A 20,417-nucleotide genomic window follows, 5' to 3' on the forward strand; every position below is an offset into this window, starting at 1 on the left:
AAACAGCAGCCAAGCCTCACTGCGGTCACAGCCACTTTCATGATGAGATGCAGTGGCATATCTGCAGTTAAGAAAGTTGTTAAATGTTGACTCCACCCCCCACAATACTCTGTCATTTAATTCTAAGAGTTTACCAAAGATGCCCACGGCTCACTGAGCACTCATCTGCGGTCGCTGACATGTTGGCAGTTTAAATGATACAGGCAAAAGGAAGAAATGCTTTTCCAAACCCAAAGATATATTACACAGTGGTGTGACCAATCACAACTGTTGTTAGGTTGATGAGCATCACCAAGTTCAATTATTTTTGGCAGGCCAAAAGCAGCATCTGATTTCACATTCAGACATCAAGACACTCTTTCAGAATACTTTCAAACTTGGTTTTGTCATAGATATTTTATTATAAACTGCTTCTTTATCTCTTTGTTGTGCTGCTCTGGCATCTGAATGTGTCTTATTTTGAAACAAGAGGATCTGAATAAAGATGTAGAAAATGATCATTCTTTGACTCATAATAAAAAAAACTGAAGACAGATAAAAAAAAAAAAATCATCTTCTTTACCAGTCAGAGTGCGTTTGACTTTCTTATCGTTGGTCAGTTTAAGAGACTGGGTCTAATATTAACACACATCATCTCATGGAAGTTGTGATGCCCAGAAAAATTTGATCCACAAATTTACAAATGTCCTTTTTAACCATGTAAGTAAATGTGAAAAAGTATTTTTGGGTCCAATGGTATCACATGACAGACCTGGAAGTTGTCACTTGTAAGTACACCATTTGGCCACTTTAGGCGTGTTTCTATTAGCCCTGTAAAGTGGCCTCCCGGAAATTTTCCGGCCACGCCCTCTAAATTGGACGTTCACTTTCTGTGTTTCCATTACAAAAAAAGGCCACAGAGGGATTTAGGAGACTCTGGAGGTGAAGTATCGCTCTAATGGGTTTGGATCGCCGGTGATCAGCTGATCAGTCAAACAGCGGCACGTTCTTCCTCAAGAGAAATACAGATTAGTTGTAGTTTGATTCCTCAACTTATTTACAAGTAACATGAAAGAAAAACTGCACCTTAAATATTTGAGGCGCTGTTAAAGTGTTTGTTGACAGACAGGCTGTCACCCCACTGCAGTATGGTGGCGTTCAGACATTGACATCAGAACATATTATCTCAGTAATCATATCATAATGTCCCTTAATGCCTAATTCAGATATATTGGCAATAAACTAATACCAGCTTCTGTGATATATTTATGACCAGAATCAACTCTTCTTTCTCATCAAAACACTATGTGCGTGCGTGCGTGCGTGCGTGTGTGCGTGCGTGCGTGCGTGCGTGCGTGCGTTTGTATGTAAATGGGAAAGAAAGAACGAGAGAGAGGTATGGAGGGGACCACAGGTCGGAAATTCAATTCAGAATCCGTGCACAGATCATTTTCTTCTACACCCCTGGATAAAGGTGACTGCTCTACTTCATCGTGTTGTTGTGGCGTCTGTACGACCACACGTCACATCCTGCTGAGAGCTACATCCAATCAGCAACCGGGTAAATCTCAGGGGACAAAAGAGGCCCTGCTCTCTGATAGGGCCATTTTCTACTCTGTCAAACGGCCTCCTGAGCGACTCACATGCAAATTAGGGGCATTTTTGGAAATAGACCCGCCTCATTCAGGGTAGTCGACCATAGTGTAAACGCAACTTATGTCAAATTAGCTTCTAAGCTCGGTGCACTTCCTGGGGGCCTGGCTCAGAGGGGAGGATGTTGATCGGTTAGTCTCAACCAGTCATCTCTGTCAACAGTTGGGGCCATTTTCAAACCATGACATACAGAGTTTTACAAATTTAGTGAGAAATTATAATATTAACATCGCTATTGATGTGCTTCCTCACAGTACAGTCATATAATTTACAGCTTAAAATACACATTTTAGTGTGCAGTACCTCTTTGTTTGTGATTTTCATGGACAGGATATCGAGGCGTAGTCGTGGTGAGGAGGTTTTCAGTTCGGCGAGCTGAGGATCTTGTCTCTGCTTTTTGCAGATAATGTTGTCCTGATGGCATCGTCGGTCAGTGACCTTCAGCACGGCTGGGATGAGGATCAGCACCTCTAAATCTGAGGCCATGGCTCTCAGCAGGAAACCGGTGGATTGCTTACTCCAGGTAGGGAATGAGTCCTTACTCCAAGTGAAGGAGTTCAAGTTGCTTGGGATCATGTTCACGAGTGAGGGGAAGATGGAGCGTGAGTTTGGCCGGAGAATCGGAGCAGAGGGGGCGGTGCTGCAGTCGCTCTACGGAAGGCAAAGCTTTCGATCTACCGGTCAATCTTGGTTCCTACCCTCACCTATGGTCATGAAAGCTGGGTCAGGACTGAAAGAACGAGGTCGCGAGTACGAGCGGCCGAAATGGGTTTTCTCAGGAGGGTGGCTGGAGCTTAGAGAGAGGGGGAGAAGTTCAGCCATCCGTGAGGAACTCGGAGTAGAGCCGCTGCTCCTTTGCGTTGAAAGGAGCCAGTTGAGGTTGTTCAGGATCATCTGGTAAGGATGCCCCCTGGGCGCCTCCCTAGGTGGAGAGATTAGATCTCCACACTGGCCTGGGAACGCCTCGGGAGCCCCCAGTTAGAGCTGGTTAATGTGGCCCGGGAAAGGGAAGTTTGGGGTCCCCTGTTGGAGCTGCTGAACCCGTGACCCAATCCCAAATAAGAGGTTGAAGATGAGTGAGTGAGTTAGTGAGTACCTCTTTAATATACAAAACAAGGTTATGGATTTTTGCATTTATAAGGGCATGGAAAGAAAAGATGAACGGACACCGACTGTGTCGCTTTTCATGTCAATAACATGAAGCAGATTCATTTTGGACATAAATTCATGACGGCGGAGGCCACTAAAAACTTTTAAAAGAAACTTCTGATGATCTCTTGCCTCTCTGGTCGGGCTTCCACTGTGACGGGGCTGCAGCTGCAAAGCATCTTGGAGTTTACAGTTACAGACTGCCTCATTAACATTAATAGGTTCCTTAGAAGCATTGGGTTTAAATCCAAAATATTGCCAAATAGGCACTTTTCCTTTTCACTTTCACACCAAATTCTCTGCCATCGTCACACCCTTTCTGTTTAATGTGATGTGGATTAAAGTTATGGTAGATTGACCTCAGTGTTCTTATCTATCAACAACACACACACACACACGCACGCACGCACGCACGCACGCACGCACGCACACGAAATAAGAGTTGATTCTGGTCACATTATGATATGATTACTGAGACAATATGTTCTGATATTGATGTCTGAATGACACAGAGCAATGTCTCTGTCCCGTGTAGAGACAGTACGATATTCCACTTAACATTCCAGCTCTATTCACTACTTCGGTGTATGAAAGAAATACTTGCTGGAGACTTTTAAAACCCTTAATCTGAGCTCAGATCAGAGCTGTGAGCCGCCCAGTACAACTGGAGCTGTATTCCCTCTCCTGCTGCAGCTCAGTGAAACTCAACTGCAGACCAGAGGCTCCTCAGAGGATAAAGCAGGTAGCAAGCTCAGGACAAAACCTCACTTCTGCCTCCTGGTGACTTAAAGCTGCACTGCAAACCACATGCCGTTAACCTGCTAGCATCATGACAGGCTTTATATGTGAACTTTAGATCTGAACACAAATGAAGCCGGTGGTGAGTTTGAACTTGGTAACCCCTGCTTGCTGTTTGTCAAACCCTGAACTTTCAGATAAAAAAGGAATTCCCAAACTTTCCAGCATCCGTTAAAAGCAGAGTGTCAGTTAAGATTGAATCAACACTGACAGAAAATAACTGTCTGGTACATGTAGTTGACCACAGCTTCACCAATATAGAGTCTTCAGACTGGAGGAAAATATTGTCAGTCTTTACTTTTCCAGAAAAGAAGTCTGTCACAAGCCATTAAGTCAATAGCATCATGCTTTTAGTAGTAGACACCTGTGTTTGTGCAGTTAAAAATGTAAATCCAGGCTAAAAAAGGACAGTAAGACAGACACTCCTGACTCATCTGTCATAAAGTGCAAACATGGTGATTAATGCGTATGGATGACTGACTACTGGATGTTAATTTTAAGATCTGCACAACCACGCACCACTAATTTAACTGCAGATCACCCAAACGAGATAAATCAAGAACATATGAAAATGTCACCCAAAGGGAACTCGAGGGGAATCCTATGACTGCTGCTCCACACAGACAGAGAGAACCAGTTAAAGAGACTGACAGAGGGTGGAGAGCGATGGCTGTCACTTCAGAGTGACGGTCCTCCCTGTCAGGACATGGCACCCGTCATTAAAGATGACATCAGAGAAGGGAGGGCCTTCCACGCGAGGTGGATCATCCATGATGCTGGAGACTGGCTCGGTATAAATACCTTGAGCCCAGTGCCCCAGGAGGAAGCAGCTGCCGCTCAGACAGACTGACTCTACAGCTAAGGATATAACAGCATAGAGCCGGGACAGCAGCCTCCCAACCCTCCCACTGTTTCTCTGGAGCATAAACCTTCCAGGTAAGGTGGCATTTTTTTCTAATTTCATGTTAGTGCATGGGGGATTCCCAGCTGCAGCCTGGCTCTCACTGAGGCAGAGGGTCGCTGGTGAAGCACTGATGGTGTTGCAATTGTAATGACACATGTGCTATGGCTGGGTTTACACTGGGAGAGTTGTTGTTTCTTTATTGCAACAAGTTTTGGTTAAATGGGAGTGTTAAAAGTAGATACTTTTCAGAGTAGCTGCTCACATCAGGACAGCAAAACTGATAAAAACACATGATCTGGTTGATTTAGAAATTCCAATATTTATTTGCAGCTATCTTGGCTGTCAGTGTCAGTGAAGTGCAGCAGCACAGGTGCTAACCTCTGTATCTGACATGGTCTTTTGGTTTCTGATATTCATGAGAGACAAAGAGAGAAAGGATGCTTCTACTCATAAATGGATTCTGTCTTTGCAGGTTTAGCTTCCCAAGATGGACCTGAGGGTAACAAGCATCCTCCTCGTCCTCCTAGCTTTGGCTGATGCGACCGCTGACAGGTATTACCATGTGCCAAAAGTGAGCAAGACTCCCTACAACGTAAAGAGTCAGGGTAAGTCACATACTGCATGTCTTTTCTCACCAGGGTTGTTTGTGTTAACATTTTTACTAACAATCATGACACTCTAGTGTTAAAGGGATATTCAGAAATTAAATACAGAAGGTTCACATTTAACTGGGGGAAATAAGCAGGGATAGCATACTACTTATCTTTAGTATAATAATTAAACTCCAGCCAAGCCCATTGTTCATCTCTCCCCCTGGAATGACTTAACTGTCACTGTGACCCACTGTCAAATCGAAAAAAGACTATAACTTTAACCGCTGATCTGAAAACCCTGATAAAGAAGTGAACTTTGTCAGGTTCTTTAACTGATGCATTTCCAAATAAGACATATTCCCTAACTGACTGCAGATTCAAGTCATTATCCTAATCATCATTATCATCACCACCACCACTACCCTGACCTTTCAGTGAGATCAGTTGGCTCATACACATCTGTATATAAGGCTACCAAAACACCACCCTCCTTCATTAACTGGCTGAACTGCTGTGAATGTGTACAACTGTTTATAACTGTGAGGTGGAGTATAGCTGTAAAAGAGCACTTGTGCCCTGTATAAATAAAAGTTTAAAAAAGGAAACAGTTACTTTTGCATGTGTAATAAAAAAAAACAAAGCAGCGCGCATGATTTAACTACTAGGATGATGTATGCCACAATACTTTATATCCCAACTTCACAATGCGTCAAATTCTGCATTTGAAAATTGCAAATTTAATTCTCCAGTTTGCTTTTTGAGAAGGTTCTGATGTGGTTTGACTGTGTCCCTCAACATAAAAATAAAACAGAAGGTCGACAATAAGAGGCCAAATTTGACAAATCTCCAAAACAGATGCTGTAACCACGTTGCAGGCACACCCCAACAAACTGCTTTGTGGTAATAAATTCTTGCCACATAATTAGAAAGGGAAAAAAAGCAGACTGCATAGAAACGATCTCACAAGTTTGAACACATAAATCTACTGTAACAAACAAACCACAGCCCATTTACTGTAGCTTTGCTCTGTAGCTGAGATACGAGAGACACTTTTTCCACTATAAAGACTAATGAGTGAGACTCTGACTGAGGAGGTGTTTATTGAAGAAATCAAGAATGGATATAGGTGCTACACTGAATATAAGCATAGTAGTACTTTGCAGTGTTCACAGGTCATATGTGGTTCAGCTAGTGCGGCCAGTATCATCACCTCCAGTTTGTGGTGTTCTTAGCAGCCAATAAGTCCAGTTCTGGCAGAAATCTCCACTGTGGGGTTTAAGGCACGGCCTTATGTGGCTTGAAAATGACAGTCTTGTCAAAGCATTTTCTTCTACAAACACCATTTCAAAAGAGAGGCCAACACTATTGGATTTGATTCATTTACAGGCAATGATAGTCTAAGTCCAGAATTATGACGTAAAAAGGAATGCAGTATGTTAGCAGTTTTGACTCAATTGTGGATGCCCTTTAAAAGTTAAAGATAAATATGCACACATTTCCATTGTGACTTTATATGAAATTATGTGTTTAATTTCATATTTGTGCTATGTAAATTAGTTTTAACCAAGCTTGTGCGATACATCAAATAGCAACATTTTGTTAGATTGAAATAAAATCCTGACAAACAAGAGAGAAAACAACTGGGTTCCCTGCTGGCCTAGGGGTTAAGACACCTGGAGTCCCCTTGAGTCCGGCCCGGGGGACTTTGTTTCATGTTATTCCTGATCTCTCTGTCTACTGTCAAATAAAATTGAGTAAGAAAAAATAATGTTTCCACTGCCACGTTTGTTTTATAGGGTATATAGGGTTAATCTTATGTTGACGTTGAAATAAAGCACAGATTAGTGAGCAAAAACCTCCAGTGAAATAACAGATGGTATACAATTTGTGCATATACATGCACTCATTTGACCTTGCCCATGACCTATACACTATGTGGCAGGAAATGCGTCCCTGTGATGTTGACAAGTTGCAGACCACGTTTGTTTTATAGGGTATATAGGGTTAATCTTATGTTGATGTTGAAATAAAGCACAGATTAGTGAGCAATAACCTCCAGTGAAATAACAGAGGGTATACAATTTAGTGCATATACATGCACTCATTTGACCTTGCCCATGACCTATACACTATGTGGCAGGAAATGCGTCCCTGTGATGTTGACAAGTTGCAGACCACTAACTATGCATTCACGGCCATGGGCAGTGCAGGAAATTAAGGGGTGCAATAAAGTGCGGGCAAATTAAACTAAAATGCACAGGAGCTAGTGTGTTGGGTCCCACGCCAGCAGACACATGGTGAGAACATCACCTCAGACCAGTGGTGCTAAGAGGAGTATCCTGGGAAAAATCAAATGCTGTTCCCACAACCCGCCCTACAATCAAAGTGTTTTAAGTCAAGTTGTGGTCATATGTAGTAAAATGCCAAACCTAGGGTTATTCAACGACCAAGAAAGTGTCTTACGTAATGCATTGAAAAGGCAAGAGATGCTTCAAATGAAGTCACTTCTTGATCATACTCACTCTATTTCAGTTTTTCAACTCCACACTCAGAGTGTGTTTAATGTCTGTATTAAATGCTCTATGCTTGTATGTGTATTTTAAATATTCACCTACATCATCATGTCCAATACTGTGCAGTGCCCTTTTTACATTTGAAACTATAATTCGGTTATTTTTAATGATGAATCTAATTGATCTAAGAAAGACACCTGAGACATGTGAATCATATAGCCCAAATAATTAAATTGCATGTGTCTTTATTTATGTATTCCCTAGCTGTTAAAGGCCAGTCAGGTCCTCCAGGTCCTCCAGGTGAGCCAGGACCAATGGGACCATCTGGACCTCCTGGAAAGAGTGGCGAAGGATATGCTGGGTCACAAGGCCCACCAGGACCTCCTGGACCCCCTGGCTACTCCCAAGCAGGTAAACCTGGTGCCCCGGGTGGCCATGGAAAACCAGGTAGCCCTGGCTTCCCTGGTGAGAAGGGTGCACCTGGTGCAAATGGACAAATGGGTCCCAGAGGTGCACCTGGTACACCTGGAACACCTGGACCTGCTGGACTTACTTCTGTTGGAAAACCTGGACCAGCTGGCATTCCTGGAGGAATGGGATCAAGAGGAGAGCCTGGTTTGAAGGGACATCCTGGTATTCCCGGTCTTCCTGGCCTTAAAGGAGAGAGAGGCATTGGAGTTCCTGGGGTTCAAGGACCACCAGGTGCAATCGGACCAATGGGTCCATCAGGAATGCCTGGTAAACCTGGAGTTGGTAGACCTGGTGCCACTGGCTATCCTGGAGAACCTGGCAAGGGTGGCGTGCCAGGAAGAGATGGCGCTCCTGGCCCCATGGGCATGCAAGGACCAAAGGGTCACACTGGGGCTCCAGGCATAGGAGCATCAGGGAAACCAGGTCAGAATGGTACCCCAGGTATGCCTGGACCTATGGGTTCTAAAGGTCCACAGGGTCCAGCTGGTCAGCCAGGCTCCCCTGGCATGCCAGGTGTTGGCAAAACAGGGGAACCTGGAATACCAGGTAGCAGAGGAGCCCCCGGTACTCCAGGAACCACTGGTCAAAAAGGAGAGCCAGGCCCAACTGGTTATACTGGTCAGCCAGGTGCTGTTGGTCCAATTGGCCCAGCTGGTCCACAGGGTGCAAGAGGGTTCCAGGGTGAGGGAGGCCCACAAGGACCCAAAGGCGACACTGGTATGGTAGGTGCACCAGGCCCAAGGGGAACCAAGGGTGAACAGGGAGCTCAGGGTTTCACTGGGAAACCAGGTACCCCTGGGGCAGTAGGTCCGTCAGGTATTCCAGGGCATAATGGTCCTCAAGGTCAAAAGGGTGTACAAGGTCATACTGGTGCCCCAGGACTCCCAGGTGCAAATGGTGCCCCAGGACCAAAAGGACACACAGGCCTTTCAGGAGGACCAGGAAAAAGTGGTGAGAATGGCAGGCCAGGACCCATGGGACAAGATGGGCCCCCTGGTCCAGCAGGTCCTACTGGACTTAAAGGCCATCCAGGTCTTCCAGGCTCACCTGGCCCAGCTGGCATGACAGCTAAGGGAGTTTCTGGTCCTCAAGGCCCACCTGGAATTCCAGGTCCCAGAGGTCAAGATGGTCACCCAGGACCAGCCGGTTCTCCTGGTTTACCTGGCCCACCAGGAGAGGTGGTCTACCACAATGAGAAGAGCATGCCAATCAAGTCCCATGAGGTTGTGATGTCTCATGAGATGATGAAAGCCCCCATGTCTGCCTTCAGTGCTGTGCTGACCAACGCCTACCCCCCAGCTGCAACTCCTATTCAATTCAACCAGGTTCTGTACAATGGTGAGCACCATTATGATGCCCACAGTGGAGTGTTTACCTGCCAGATCCCAGGCCTCTACTATTTCAGCTATCATGTGCATGTCAATGGTGCCAATGCATTGGTAGCCCTCTACAAAAACGAAGAGCCAGTGGTTTTCACCTATGATGAGTACAACAAAGGCTTCCTGGATCAGATGTCAGGCAGTACTGTTCTTATGCTGCATCCAGGTGACAGAGTCTATATCCAGGTCCCCGATGAGGAGAGTAATGGCATATTTGCAGCAGATAATGTTCACTGCTCTTTCTCTGGGTTCTTGATTGCCTCAACGTGATTTCACAAATCAAAGTAACCTCAAAACCTTACAAAACATTGAACTATTCAGAGAAATAGATCAGTTTGTACAATTCTAAATTGAGATTGTATATGTATAGATATATAGATATATATATATATATCTATATATATAGAAATATATGTAATTTCAACTGCCAATTTTACAATGAGAAAAGGTCAGTTGACAAAGGTATTAATACTGAGTAATAAACTAAAATATATGGTTAAAATTGATCCCTTTCCCCAGTTCACCATCTGTGCCTTTGCAATTTTAGGAAACATGGAACAACATTGGAAGATATCTTAAGTGGTGCTTTACAATTGCCTGTAACATTTACAGCACATCTTTTATTTGTGTTTTTTTAATTAATGTCTGTTGTTTAAGAATTGTCCTGTAATATACATACAAAAGACACAAAGCTATTGTACTATATGTTATTAGAGATCAGCATATTCTCACAAGCACTGTGATCAGCAAAACAACACGTTGAGAAATTCAAACTGCATTTCTTTTCAAAATAACTATGTTCCATTGAATGTGTTTCGTTATGTATCACTTACTGACCAAAACACAGAATAAAAGTTCTAGATTGAAAAAGAAAAACTTCCTGTGTATTGTATGTGTGGTGTTTTTATTTACAGCATGGGTACTTAACAAGAAGACATTAGAAATAATGAACTAAAATGTGTGCTGGCTTGGAATAAAAGGCCTACCTTTGAATGCAGATGTGTTGTAATTGTGGTCAATAGCAGCAACCATGTCTTTCCAAAAGTCGGAATTCACCTCATTTCCTCGCTGTTCACAAAAACATAAGGTTACAATTTAATATGTATCCACATGGAAATCTCAACCATTCATTTGAAACCATACCTTATCAAATATTACCTTATGCAACATGTCCACAACTCTTCCGCAGAGGAGAGCCCCAGGTAGATCAAAGTAGTTATCATAGAAATAGTAATTTGCTGCAAAGGCCAAAATAAAAGTCAATGAACCTTTAGCCTACTAAAGAGCCAACCGCATACATCTCTGTAATAATGCATTAAAAAATGCATATAAACATCATACCTGATCTTGTGAAAGAGGTATTGAGGCTGTTAAAGTGCTTCCACTCCCTTTTTGGACCATAATGCTTGATGAGGTCTTCTGTGCTGAGGTCATTTGACCCATGTGTCGCTCTAATCAACCAAGGAATAAAACATTTCGGTTATCTTACTTTAAAGGTCAATGAAAGCAATGACGACTTTGACAAAGGGACTGAAGAGATGTTTGGGGAGGCGGATCAATTACCGCAAGACGGTCCCATCTTCAGCAAGCTTCACAAGGTTTCCATCCTCCAGATCCACCACTAGTCCTTTAAAACTGGACACAAAAGTCAGAATATTAGAACTACAATATATACAGTATACAGACAGGAATCCAGATCATCACTGCTTTCAAACCCGAGGGGTGAAGAGAAGAGACATTATTTACATTATTTTAAGCCTGTTTTGCTTGTTGTTGACTCATAAATACACATATTTGAGCATATTTTGGGGGGGCCGAGTCCTTCCTCCAACTCCAACATTGTGTTGTAAAGTACACCTTCTTGATTAGCAAATATTCTTCACTCTTTCTTATATATATATATATATATTATATAAATATATATATAAGTACATATAATCATTGATTTATGATAAAATGGAAATAAGTTTTCCTTTAATTATTTTTTTGATGATAAATAAAATCTACTCATATCATTTCTGATATATCACTTCATACATTGGCCTATAAGTAACAAGGAATTGAAGCCAAAGTCTGTTTGAGTTGATTAAGGAACCGTGACACTGATACATAGACATGTACATGACAAGTTTCCCACTCCGCACATATTATGGTCACAATTTAAAAAATATATATCTAAAGGACTAAAAAAAAGACAATCTGCTTATACATAATCATCCACTCTCAAATATCTAGATCAGTACCGGCCTTAAAACCCCACGCTACAATGTTTCATCTTTCTTATACTCTATGTTCTTTATGTAACACAAGGGCCCTTTGTGTTTTATCTTCACTCAAAAGTGTTCATAGAAAGTGACCAAAACTGTTATTTTACTCGTTTAACAGTTGGTTCTTATATCCTCATATCCTAGTCAGACTCCATTGCTGCGTTTCATTAGTTGTTCAACATACCCTCCTTCACTTCCCCTCAGCCCTTGGTATTATCAGCACACATCACACAAAGGCCCCTTGAAGAGCTGAGGGAAATTAAGGCAGGGGGATGGAACGCACCTGCCCTCGTTCACTTCAGCCCAAACTATCATGGATTGACCGCCATTTGTAGGTTTAGCGCTGTACGGCTTCTTCCCAAATAGCAAATACCTTTAGACTCATTCAATAAATTCAAAGTACTTTTCATCAATTTCAGTCACCGTCCCCTGTAGAACATTGTGTTCCAAAGTGTAACAACGACTCTCCCGAGAAGAGAAACTCCCCCAAATTCCCAGCAGATGTCCCAGTGACTCAGCTTCATTATGACATTGTACGGTATCGATCATCGTTTTTATCATTAAGGATTCATCTACGTATGATTGCAATACGTCAGCATGGTCGGCACGTGTTAAATAGCTAGACCCTTCTTTGTTTCAGAAACTTCTGTTTGTGATCTGTATCATGATTATAATCACTATACTGCAACATCACTTGCTATGATATATTGCAAAATAGCATTTTTTTCCATGCGTTTAGAGATAATGTTGAAGAAGAAACCACAAGTCAAGTTTATGTATATAAACTAAGTACGCTAAATATTTACTGTAACAAGTCATTTTTCAGTTAAATATTAAGCTATCAATGAAACTTTCTTTAGAGGCTATCTGCTAATTAGGCGAACAGCACACATGTAAGAATACAGACTTATAATAAGATATTATTTATAGAAAAACTGAAACTAAACAGCATGTCAGATAGTGAAGTTTTTTCATGATGAGTTTTACACCAATTTCTGCCACCTACCTATGAATGTATCCTCTTGCACCAAATGCATAACTGCAATGCATTGTGGGTGCTATCCACCTCTGGATTGACCATCGTTGTTCACTCAAGCCCCCAGCACCGCAACACCTGATCCAATCAGGAAGTGCCAAAACTGCAGTTCTCAGAGTGTCCACTAGGGACAGATTTCATAACAGAGCAGTTTCTCATTGACCCCCATGTTAAACAGGCCGTTTACACAGCATCATTAAACCTGTTTAAGGCCTGGGACAAAAGAACATTCTAGTCTGTATGTTCAGGTCATATCCCCATGACAACACTGAGGGGGGTGATTTATTTTGTACCAGGCTTTTATTTTATTGGAGGTTAAAGTTTATGAATAATTAGGGGAGTGTCTTGAGTGACAGCTAGCCTCTGGCCCTCACTTCTCCTCAGAGGTAAACGTCAGTCACAGTCATACTGTATTTTTGTGTCTCCTTCTAAACTGAGGAAACTGCTGCTGTTGCCGACTCACCAGAAATCCCAGGTAGCAGGGGTCAGGTTCAGCAGGTCCTTGTCATAGCCTTTATGCTCCACCAGATACCTGGCAAAGCTCTCATAGATCAGCTGCAGAAACAAAGGGGAAAAAACATCACTTTATATATAAATAATACCATCACTGACCAGAACGAGTGGCACAGTCATAATGCAAATGACGACAACAATGAATTACAAATACTATGTGTTGACTGACAGTTAGCGTTAGCGTTAGCCGTTAGCATTAGCCGTTCCAGCTAAGTTAAGATGAAAGTGATGTTAGCGATCAAGGAGAAATGTAGCCATTTGGGCGTGCGTTTAAATGGCGTTTCCCTCCTTTCTCTCAGTCCATGGAGTGAATGCTTGGCCTATTGTGACTCTGGTTGTTGCCCGTCTCCGCTCACTCAGCTGCTGGGACAAATAACTCCCCTTTCACTGAGGCTCCGAAGCAGCTGCAGGATTGGAAAACTCCATTTCACCCAGTGCCAGCCTATAGTAGCTGCACCCAAGAACAGACAACCCTGGCAACCATCAACACTCAACGCTATTGGCTGTTACCATGGAAACACAACGGGAAAGAAAGTCATTGTCAAACCCGTCAAAAAATGTTTAATAAATATAATTCAGACTAAATCTATTTTTTATGTAAAAAGCAATACTTCCCTGTATTTTTTTTAAATAAAGCTTTTAAAAAGATTCTACATATTTAACTTTTAAGTGTTTAATTCACACAGGAGTATACAGAAATAGACTTGTGGTTATTTCTGACTATTTATGTATTGAATTACCAGAAAACATGCTATATCCTGAGAAGTGTTGTTATCAATATGTGAAATGACCTTAATTGGGATAGAAGATGTTGGCCATGTTGTCCAGCTCTAATATGCAATATACATTGGTGTGTAATACACACTGGATAAAAAGAGACGGCTTTTGCATGACTGCATCTGCATAAGGGACAGGATCTTTGATTAAAAAACACTTTTTCTCTCTAGGCTTCTGCAATGACAGGATCATTACACCTGCATGTGACATGCTGGGGACAAGATAGCATCACTGAACTCCAGGCCTGATGCACCGGGCCATCATGATTGGATGGGATTCAGCAGTCATTTCGGTTTTGTCCCTCAGAATCCAGCTGTACGCTGTACAGTACCGTCTGCGGTGATTCTAACACAGCACATGCTTTATGAGATGCTGTTACTGCTGCTGCTGTTACTGCTGCTGCTGTTACTGCTGCTGCTGTTACTGCTGCTGCTGTTACTGCTGTTACTGCTGCTGCTATTACTGCTGTTACTGCTGTTGCTGCTGCTGCTGTTGCCAAAAGGCCTCAGAGATTCAAAGACGCATCATCACCGCCGACGTCCGACCTGTGACTCACGCAGAGTGACTGCAGCATCAGGAGCCTCGCATCGCCTTGTACACGTCTCTCCATCCCCACAGCAAACGGCTTTTCCAACACAATGTAACCGTACAGGCAGAGATAGAATTGACAAGTGACCGTGGAGCGGCTCCGTGCTATTTTTAATCCAGATGTGTTGCGGAAGGAAGCGACACGGCCACCGTATGATTATGTATCGAAGCTAGCTGCGCGCGCGCACACACACGCACACACACTCACACTCACTCACTCACACTCACCCTGGAGGTCTCCTTCAGATGGTAGCGGCAGAGCGTGTGGTCCAGGTCGAAACCGATAACATCACCGTCCGACAAGCTGAAGTATTCGCTCATTGTAGCAGACGCTGAGGGAAGTGCAGGGACAGCGCTCCGGCCCGGTTACCGTTGACACTTAACTTGTGCACAGCAGCACCTCACTGATGAGTCAATGTCACGGGCTGACAGCGACACTGCGCTCTGGACACGCGCTGCTGAGCCTCCGCTTACGGCACAGCGAACACAATTCACCGAAGCCGCTGTCGTGAACAAGAGTCGGTCATCGGCGAACGCTTAACGTCAATAAGTTGCCCATATGGAACCCGGAGTGAAACTCGTGTGTGCCAGAAGAAGGCGGCAGAGAGGCGAGTGCGGGAGCGTGCAGTGCTTCCGGGTGTACACAACAATACCGTAGCACTATGCGCAACATGAATTTAGAAAGCGCATTCCGTAATGCAGGGCTGGATAACACTGCTTAGAGGCTCCGAGGCAAACACCAGCTACTGGCTGATTCTACTGGATTGACTGTATTGAATGTGTGTGCGCGCGCATTTAAAGGAGACCCATTGTACTAATTTCCAGGTTCACACCTGTATTTGGTTTCTACTAGAACATGTTAACAAGTTTTAATGAACCCTGTGTTGTCTTAAAGGTAAACTATGTTGATTTAGATCAGATGCTTTATTGTCATTGCATTTTAAACACTGGCAAGCCTAAATATTTGTTGTTGCCCCCACAGTATAAATTGTTGGCAGAGAGTTCTTTCTATGATCTTTGCTATGGCATGAACTTTACAAACCATATCCCATAACCTTTACTTAGGTTCACATAACTGTGCCTATGCCCAATTATTACTTAAAGATGCCCAATGATGCTAGTTGTCAGGGTCATATTTGTATTTTTCGAGTCAGCTACAATAGGTTTACATGCTTTGATCTTTGAAAACAGCCCATTGCTGCGGGCTTCTGGCAGGCTCTGTGCTCTGATTGGTCAGCTATTTGTGCTGGGAAATGTTATGCCCAAGCTCCCACCACAGTGACTTCCTGGTTGATCCAATAAGGAATGCTAAAAGTGCTTGTTGGGTCTATGTAAATCATAAATAAGTCATAGAGTGTGGGCTTTACCTACTCTGTAAAGTGTCCCGAGATAACTTTTGTTATGATTTGGCACTATAAATAAAATAAAATTAAATTGAATTAAAAACTGCAGTTCCCTGAGTAGTGTGTACAATAGAGCAGTTTCTCATTGACCCCCATGTTAAACAGGCTGTTTTCACAGCATCATTAAACCTTGTACAAAAAACATTCTAGTCTGTATAGTCAGGGAGCCAAAGTCTCAAAAGCTCATCAAAATGGGTTGAACCTGACGTGGTCTGCCGTACTTTTTATCTGTGTTTTTTCTGTTATCTTTGAACCTAAGAACCAAAAACTGGAGGGTCTGCTCTGCGGGAAATAACACGGAAAAGATTTGTGGCAATTTTGGTGAATGCATCCTTTATTTTTTATCAGAGAAATGCTAAAGATGAAGGGGTGAAGTGCAGGCAGCATTTCTGATGTCTGATTTAAACTAATATTCACACAGTCCCATGCTCATAGACTGTAAACCACCGACCCTCACGGCTCAAATCCTCCCGCTGCTCCAGATTAGCATCTAGTGTTTGTGTCATAGATAGCAGTCTGTACTGCAAGTCATGGTGCAAGTGCAGCTATTTAATTAGCATAACAGAGCTAACGTTAACACGGTGTGTTCCTAAACCATCTGTTGGTTCAGTTGATCAAAGAACAAACCATCTTGTCACTTACAGTAACACCACCACACGAATGACCACAGTCCAGGTCGACATGACGGAGGTAGCATGCTAGTGATGCTAAACCTGACAACTAGCCTCCAAGGAGAAGTGAGGGCCAGTGGCTAGCTGTCACTTAAGAGGCCACGCCTCTAATTATTCATAAACGTTAACCTCCATTCAAATAAAAACTAGCCTGGTACAAAAAAATTCACCCCCCTCAGTGTTGTCATGGAGATATGACCTAAACATACAGACTAGAATGTTCTTTTGTCCCAGGCCTTAAACAGGTTTAATGATGCTGTGAAAACGGCCTGTTTAACATGGGGGTCAATGAGAAACTGCTCTGTTATGAAACCTGCCCCTAGTGGACACTCAGAGAACTGAAGATTTTGGCACTTCAGTATTGGATCAACCAGGGAGTCACTGTGTTGGGGGCTTGGTCTGAATGCAAGTACTTTATTAATTGATGCTTTGGTATTATTAAACATGACTATAAAACATTATAACTACATTTATAGGTCATAAAAGACAGAAAATCAAAAAAGGCCTCTTTAATTATTTGTCACTTCCTATGTTTCATGTAGCCTATTTCTTCCTGGCAGGAAAATGCTTCCAAAGGGATCTCATAGTTATGAATAGTCATTAAAAATACATATGATAATGTTAGATGACGTATTTTGAGTAGCATCCAGCTGCAGACCCGGAGTACAAGCCCCTCACTTGTCACAGGTCCCTCACTTGACAAAGCCCCTTGCTTGCTGGAAGGGAATCAGTAAGTGGCGGGAATTTTAGCGAACTTGCTGTCACGGCTGAGCATGATGAAGATAATGGAGACGTTTAAAAACAACGTAAGCTTTGCTATGTTGATAATGTTGCTAACTACGAGCTAACTAGCAATCTTTGATGCGCGGGAATTTGAGGATAGTGCTGTCACTCTGTGGCAAATACATTTCTGATAAAGTTCTTTTGCAACCTGTGAGATGTGTAAGGGATTTTCCTGCGCTGAGATTGTTGTGTCGGCCCGCTAAAGGCTTATTAAACTGCCAGTGCTAATGAAAACCATGAGCACCACAATGATGAAAAGACAAGCCAGCCTTGGCATATTTCTCTTTAACCCGTATATGGATGCACCATTTGACTTCACTGTTGTAAGCAGACATTATCAAACAGAAAAAATATCTCTTTGGAATCATGAGGTTACCGTACAACATAGAAAAATACAAACATGCACTTTGTATTTGTGGCAATGTTCTTCCTTTAGGATGACATGGCAGCTCTGCGGTGATGGTGGTGTGCAGTGCTAGTGGAAAACCTGCACCTGGAGGGGTCTGTGTCTGTTTTTGTCTGTGTCATATTTTGACTATTTGTTTGTTCTACAGACATGGCAGAAGGTTTGCCCATTTTTCCAAGGAGGCAGAAAGCATGCTGAATGGTCTTCTTCCACCAGTCTTCAGACTAAAACGAAAGAGAGGTGAATTAAGTGTCCAATATTATGAAAGTCTATGTATGTTAATCACCATAACTGATTGATTTCTAACAGTTTGACATGGTTAAAAAAATAAAGACTTTTCTCAAAAGGACACACAGCTTTTTTTAATGTCCAGGAGGAGGTGACAAGCCAAGCGGAGGACAAAAATGGAAAGGTTTGAGACATTATTTGTTTAAGAAACTAATGTTTTTTATATTTTTAAGTAGTGGTAGTAATGTAAGTTTTCATGACATTGCTATAAGTTCATTATATTATAAATGTGGCCAACAGGAGCCACCACAGGATGATCACATCAGGGAGCACAGTGACTTAAAGAGGCCATGCACAATCAACCTGGCTGAGTTGGTTAGTATGTGATTTAGTTATTAGTATCAAGCATGCTATCTAGTCTCCCTAATTTATATCAAGCATTTACTAAACATAACTACATTTTAAAATGTTTACTTTTAGGACAATGGATATAAGGGAGCATGAAAAGACTAGAGGTCAGTAAAAAGCCATCTAAGTATGTGGAATTAACTGCGCTTAGTATAATTTTAATATTTGCTTTATGAAATTATAGGAAATGGTAGAAGAGGCACAGGAGAAGCGGAAACGGCAGTGTTGAGTACTGATTGACTTCATAACAGGGAAGACTAAACTAAGACAACACCTTGAGGTATCTATATGGCACTTAATTCATTAGCAGTTATGGCATTCATTGGATGTCCATCTTAAATCATTTATCAGAAGATGATCAATGCCATGTCATTTTAAAGTGATGTTTATTTGCAGGCCATCACCACCGGCTATCTGCATTCGCTGTGGGAAGGAAAAAAGCAAACGGCCACCATCTACTTTGATGACACGCAGCTTGATGAAGTGGTCTCTTTTCTTTTTGGAATCCTTAAAGACCCACCAGGAGCAAGACAACCTATAGATTCTGTTGCCTTTGTCTTTAACGTGCTTTTGCCTGAGGTAAAATGTCAGTGTTCATCATTCAGATCCAGATTGGTAGAAACTGGTATATTGCCTTACCATACATGACTAATGGTGTTTAAGATTTGAACAGTATAGATGTGAACCCAGTGCAGGACACCCCTGTGGCCTCCAGGAAGGAAGACACCTACATCCACCCCAGTGTGGACGTGGAGATCCAGAGACAAGTGGAGAAGTTACCAGAAGGAGCAGCTATCTTCTTTGAATTCAAGCACTACAAACCTTAAAAATAGGTTCACCGGCACTAAATGTTTTGCCTTGGGCCCCATTGTCATGGAACTGTACAAGAAGCCCACAGACTTCAAGAGGAAGAAACTGCAGCTTCTAACAAACACGCAAACTGCATCATGTTTTGATCCATCCTGCCACAAAAAGTCCCAGAATTCTGTCCAGAATGGTTTCAGTGTGCCATAAAGACTTTTCTGATGTTTAATTATTACCATTTAAATAAAAAAAGCTAGATCGGCTCCAGCCCCCCCCCCCCCCCCCCCCCCCCCCCCCACCCCGACAGGGACAAGCGGTTGAAGATGAATGAATGATTACAAACTGGTTAACTTTGCCTCATTAAGATTGAAGTTAAAAGTGACAAAAACTTAAGTATTGTTGCCTAGATGATTATTGAATTCTAAAATTGGATCATGAAATGAATATTAAAAGGCTATTAAACTAAACTTTGTTAATCCATACTCATGTGTCTGCTGGTCAAACTCCGCACCATCTCACAATTTGTCTGCCTTAACATTTACAGTTTCCATTTTGTGATTTCTTTAAAATTAACTGACCTTTCACATAACATATAATCATTTATTAATATAAATTCATATATTTTTCAATTTTATTAATATTTATTGGCAGTCACAGGACTGTTGTGTTCGTGGACTAACTAAGTATCGTCCTTTCCTACAGCCCACTACTTTTATTTTGAAATTTCATGTCACCCTGTTACAAAGGGCTTTAAAATATTTGTTTATTAAAGTTGCATTTAATTTTCGTTTCTATTAAAACTTTGCAGATGTTTATCTTCACTAAAACATCCACATTGTAATATTTGATTTTAAATTTTATCTTTGTAATGTCACAATATTCAGGAGTACATTAACTGTAAGATACACTAACTGTGTATAAGGACTGAGACCTGACTGAGGGGAATTGTATGTTCTTTTTCAAAAAAACGAAAACGTATTTATTCAATAAAGTTAAAAAAACGATTTCCTTTAACTTGCTATGTTTTTTTTGCTTTTTCAAGAAAGTTTAAATAACCTATTAAAAAACGTATTTTTTTCAATAAAGTTAAAAAA

The 20,417-nt window shown here is 42.0% G+C and overlaps 2 protein-coding genes and 1 long non-coding RNA gene across 3 annotated transcripts in view; 2 read left to right on the plus strand and 1 right to left on the minus strand.

Moving 5' to 3' along the window:
* The window catches only part of nt5dc1 (5'-nucleotidase domain containing 1), a 94,471-nt gene extending 79,335 nt beyond the window's left edge, over positions 1–15,136 (minus strand). Inside the window, exons 1-6 of the mRNA XM_083933746.1 lie at positions 14,849–15,136; positions 13,206–13,297; positions 11,003–11,074; positions 10,781–10,890; positions 10,598–10,677; positions 10,426–10,507 (exon numbers count right to left, since the gene is read on the minus strand). Coding sequence (XP_083789872.1) covers positions 10,426–10,507; positions 10,598–10,677; positions 10,781–10,890; positions 11,003–11,074; positions 13,206–13,297; positions 14,849–14,941 — 529 coding nt within the window. The 5' untranslated portion in view covers positions 14,942–15,136. The remainder of the gene's footprint in view (positions 1–10,425; positions 10,508–10,597; positions 10,678–10,780; positions 10,891–11,002; positions 11,075–13,205; positions 13,298–14,848) is intronic.
* col10a1b (collagen, type X, alpha 1b) lies at positions 4,387–10,318 on the plus strand. The gene is made up of 3 exons (XM_083933684.1): positions 4,387–4,515; positions 4,956–5,088; positions 7,854–10,318. The coding sequence occupies exons 2-3, from the start codon at positions 4,971–4,973 to the stop codon at positions 9,707–9,709; spliced, it is 1,974 nt and encodes a 657-aa protein (XP_083789810.1). The 5' UTR covers positions 4,387–4,515; positions 4,956–4,970; the 3' UTR covers positions 9,710–10,318.
* A 3,454-nt stretch (positions 15,137–18,590) lies between the features above and the next one.
* Positions 18,591–19,042, plus strand: LOC310961908. Its single transcript, XR_014593645.1, has 3 exons — positions 18,591–18,626; positions 18,704–18,799; positions 18,916–19,042. It is a non-coding gene; the product is annotated as an uncharacterized lncRNA (long non-coding RNA).
* The last annotated feature ends 1,375 nt before the right edge of the window (positions 19,043–20,417 follow it).

This window comes from Echiichthys vipera (genome assembly GCF_963691815.1).
Source record: "Echiichthys vipera genome assembly, chromosome: 19".
In the NCBI taxonomy this organism is placed as follows: domain Eukaryota; kingdom Metazoa; phylum Chordata; class Actinopteri; order Perciformes; family Trachinidae; genus Echiichthys; species Echiichthys vipera.

Excerpts from the sequence above, each read along its gene's own strand:
- col10a1b (XM_083933684.1), top strand. The coding sequence starts at position 4,971 with ATGGACCTGAGGGTAACAAGCATCCTCCTCGTCCTCCTAGCTTTGGCT. Across the intron at positions 5,089-7,853 it reads CTACAACGTAAAGAGTCAGG|CTGTTAAAGGCCAGTCAGGT; the intron begins GTAAGTCACATA and ends TGTATTCCCTAG.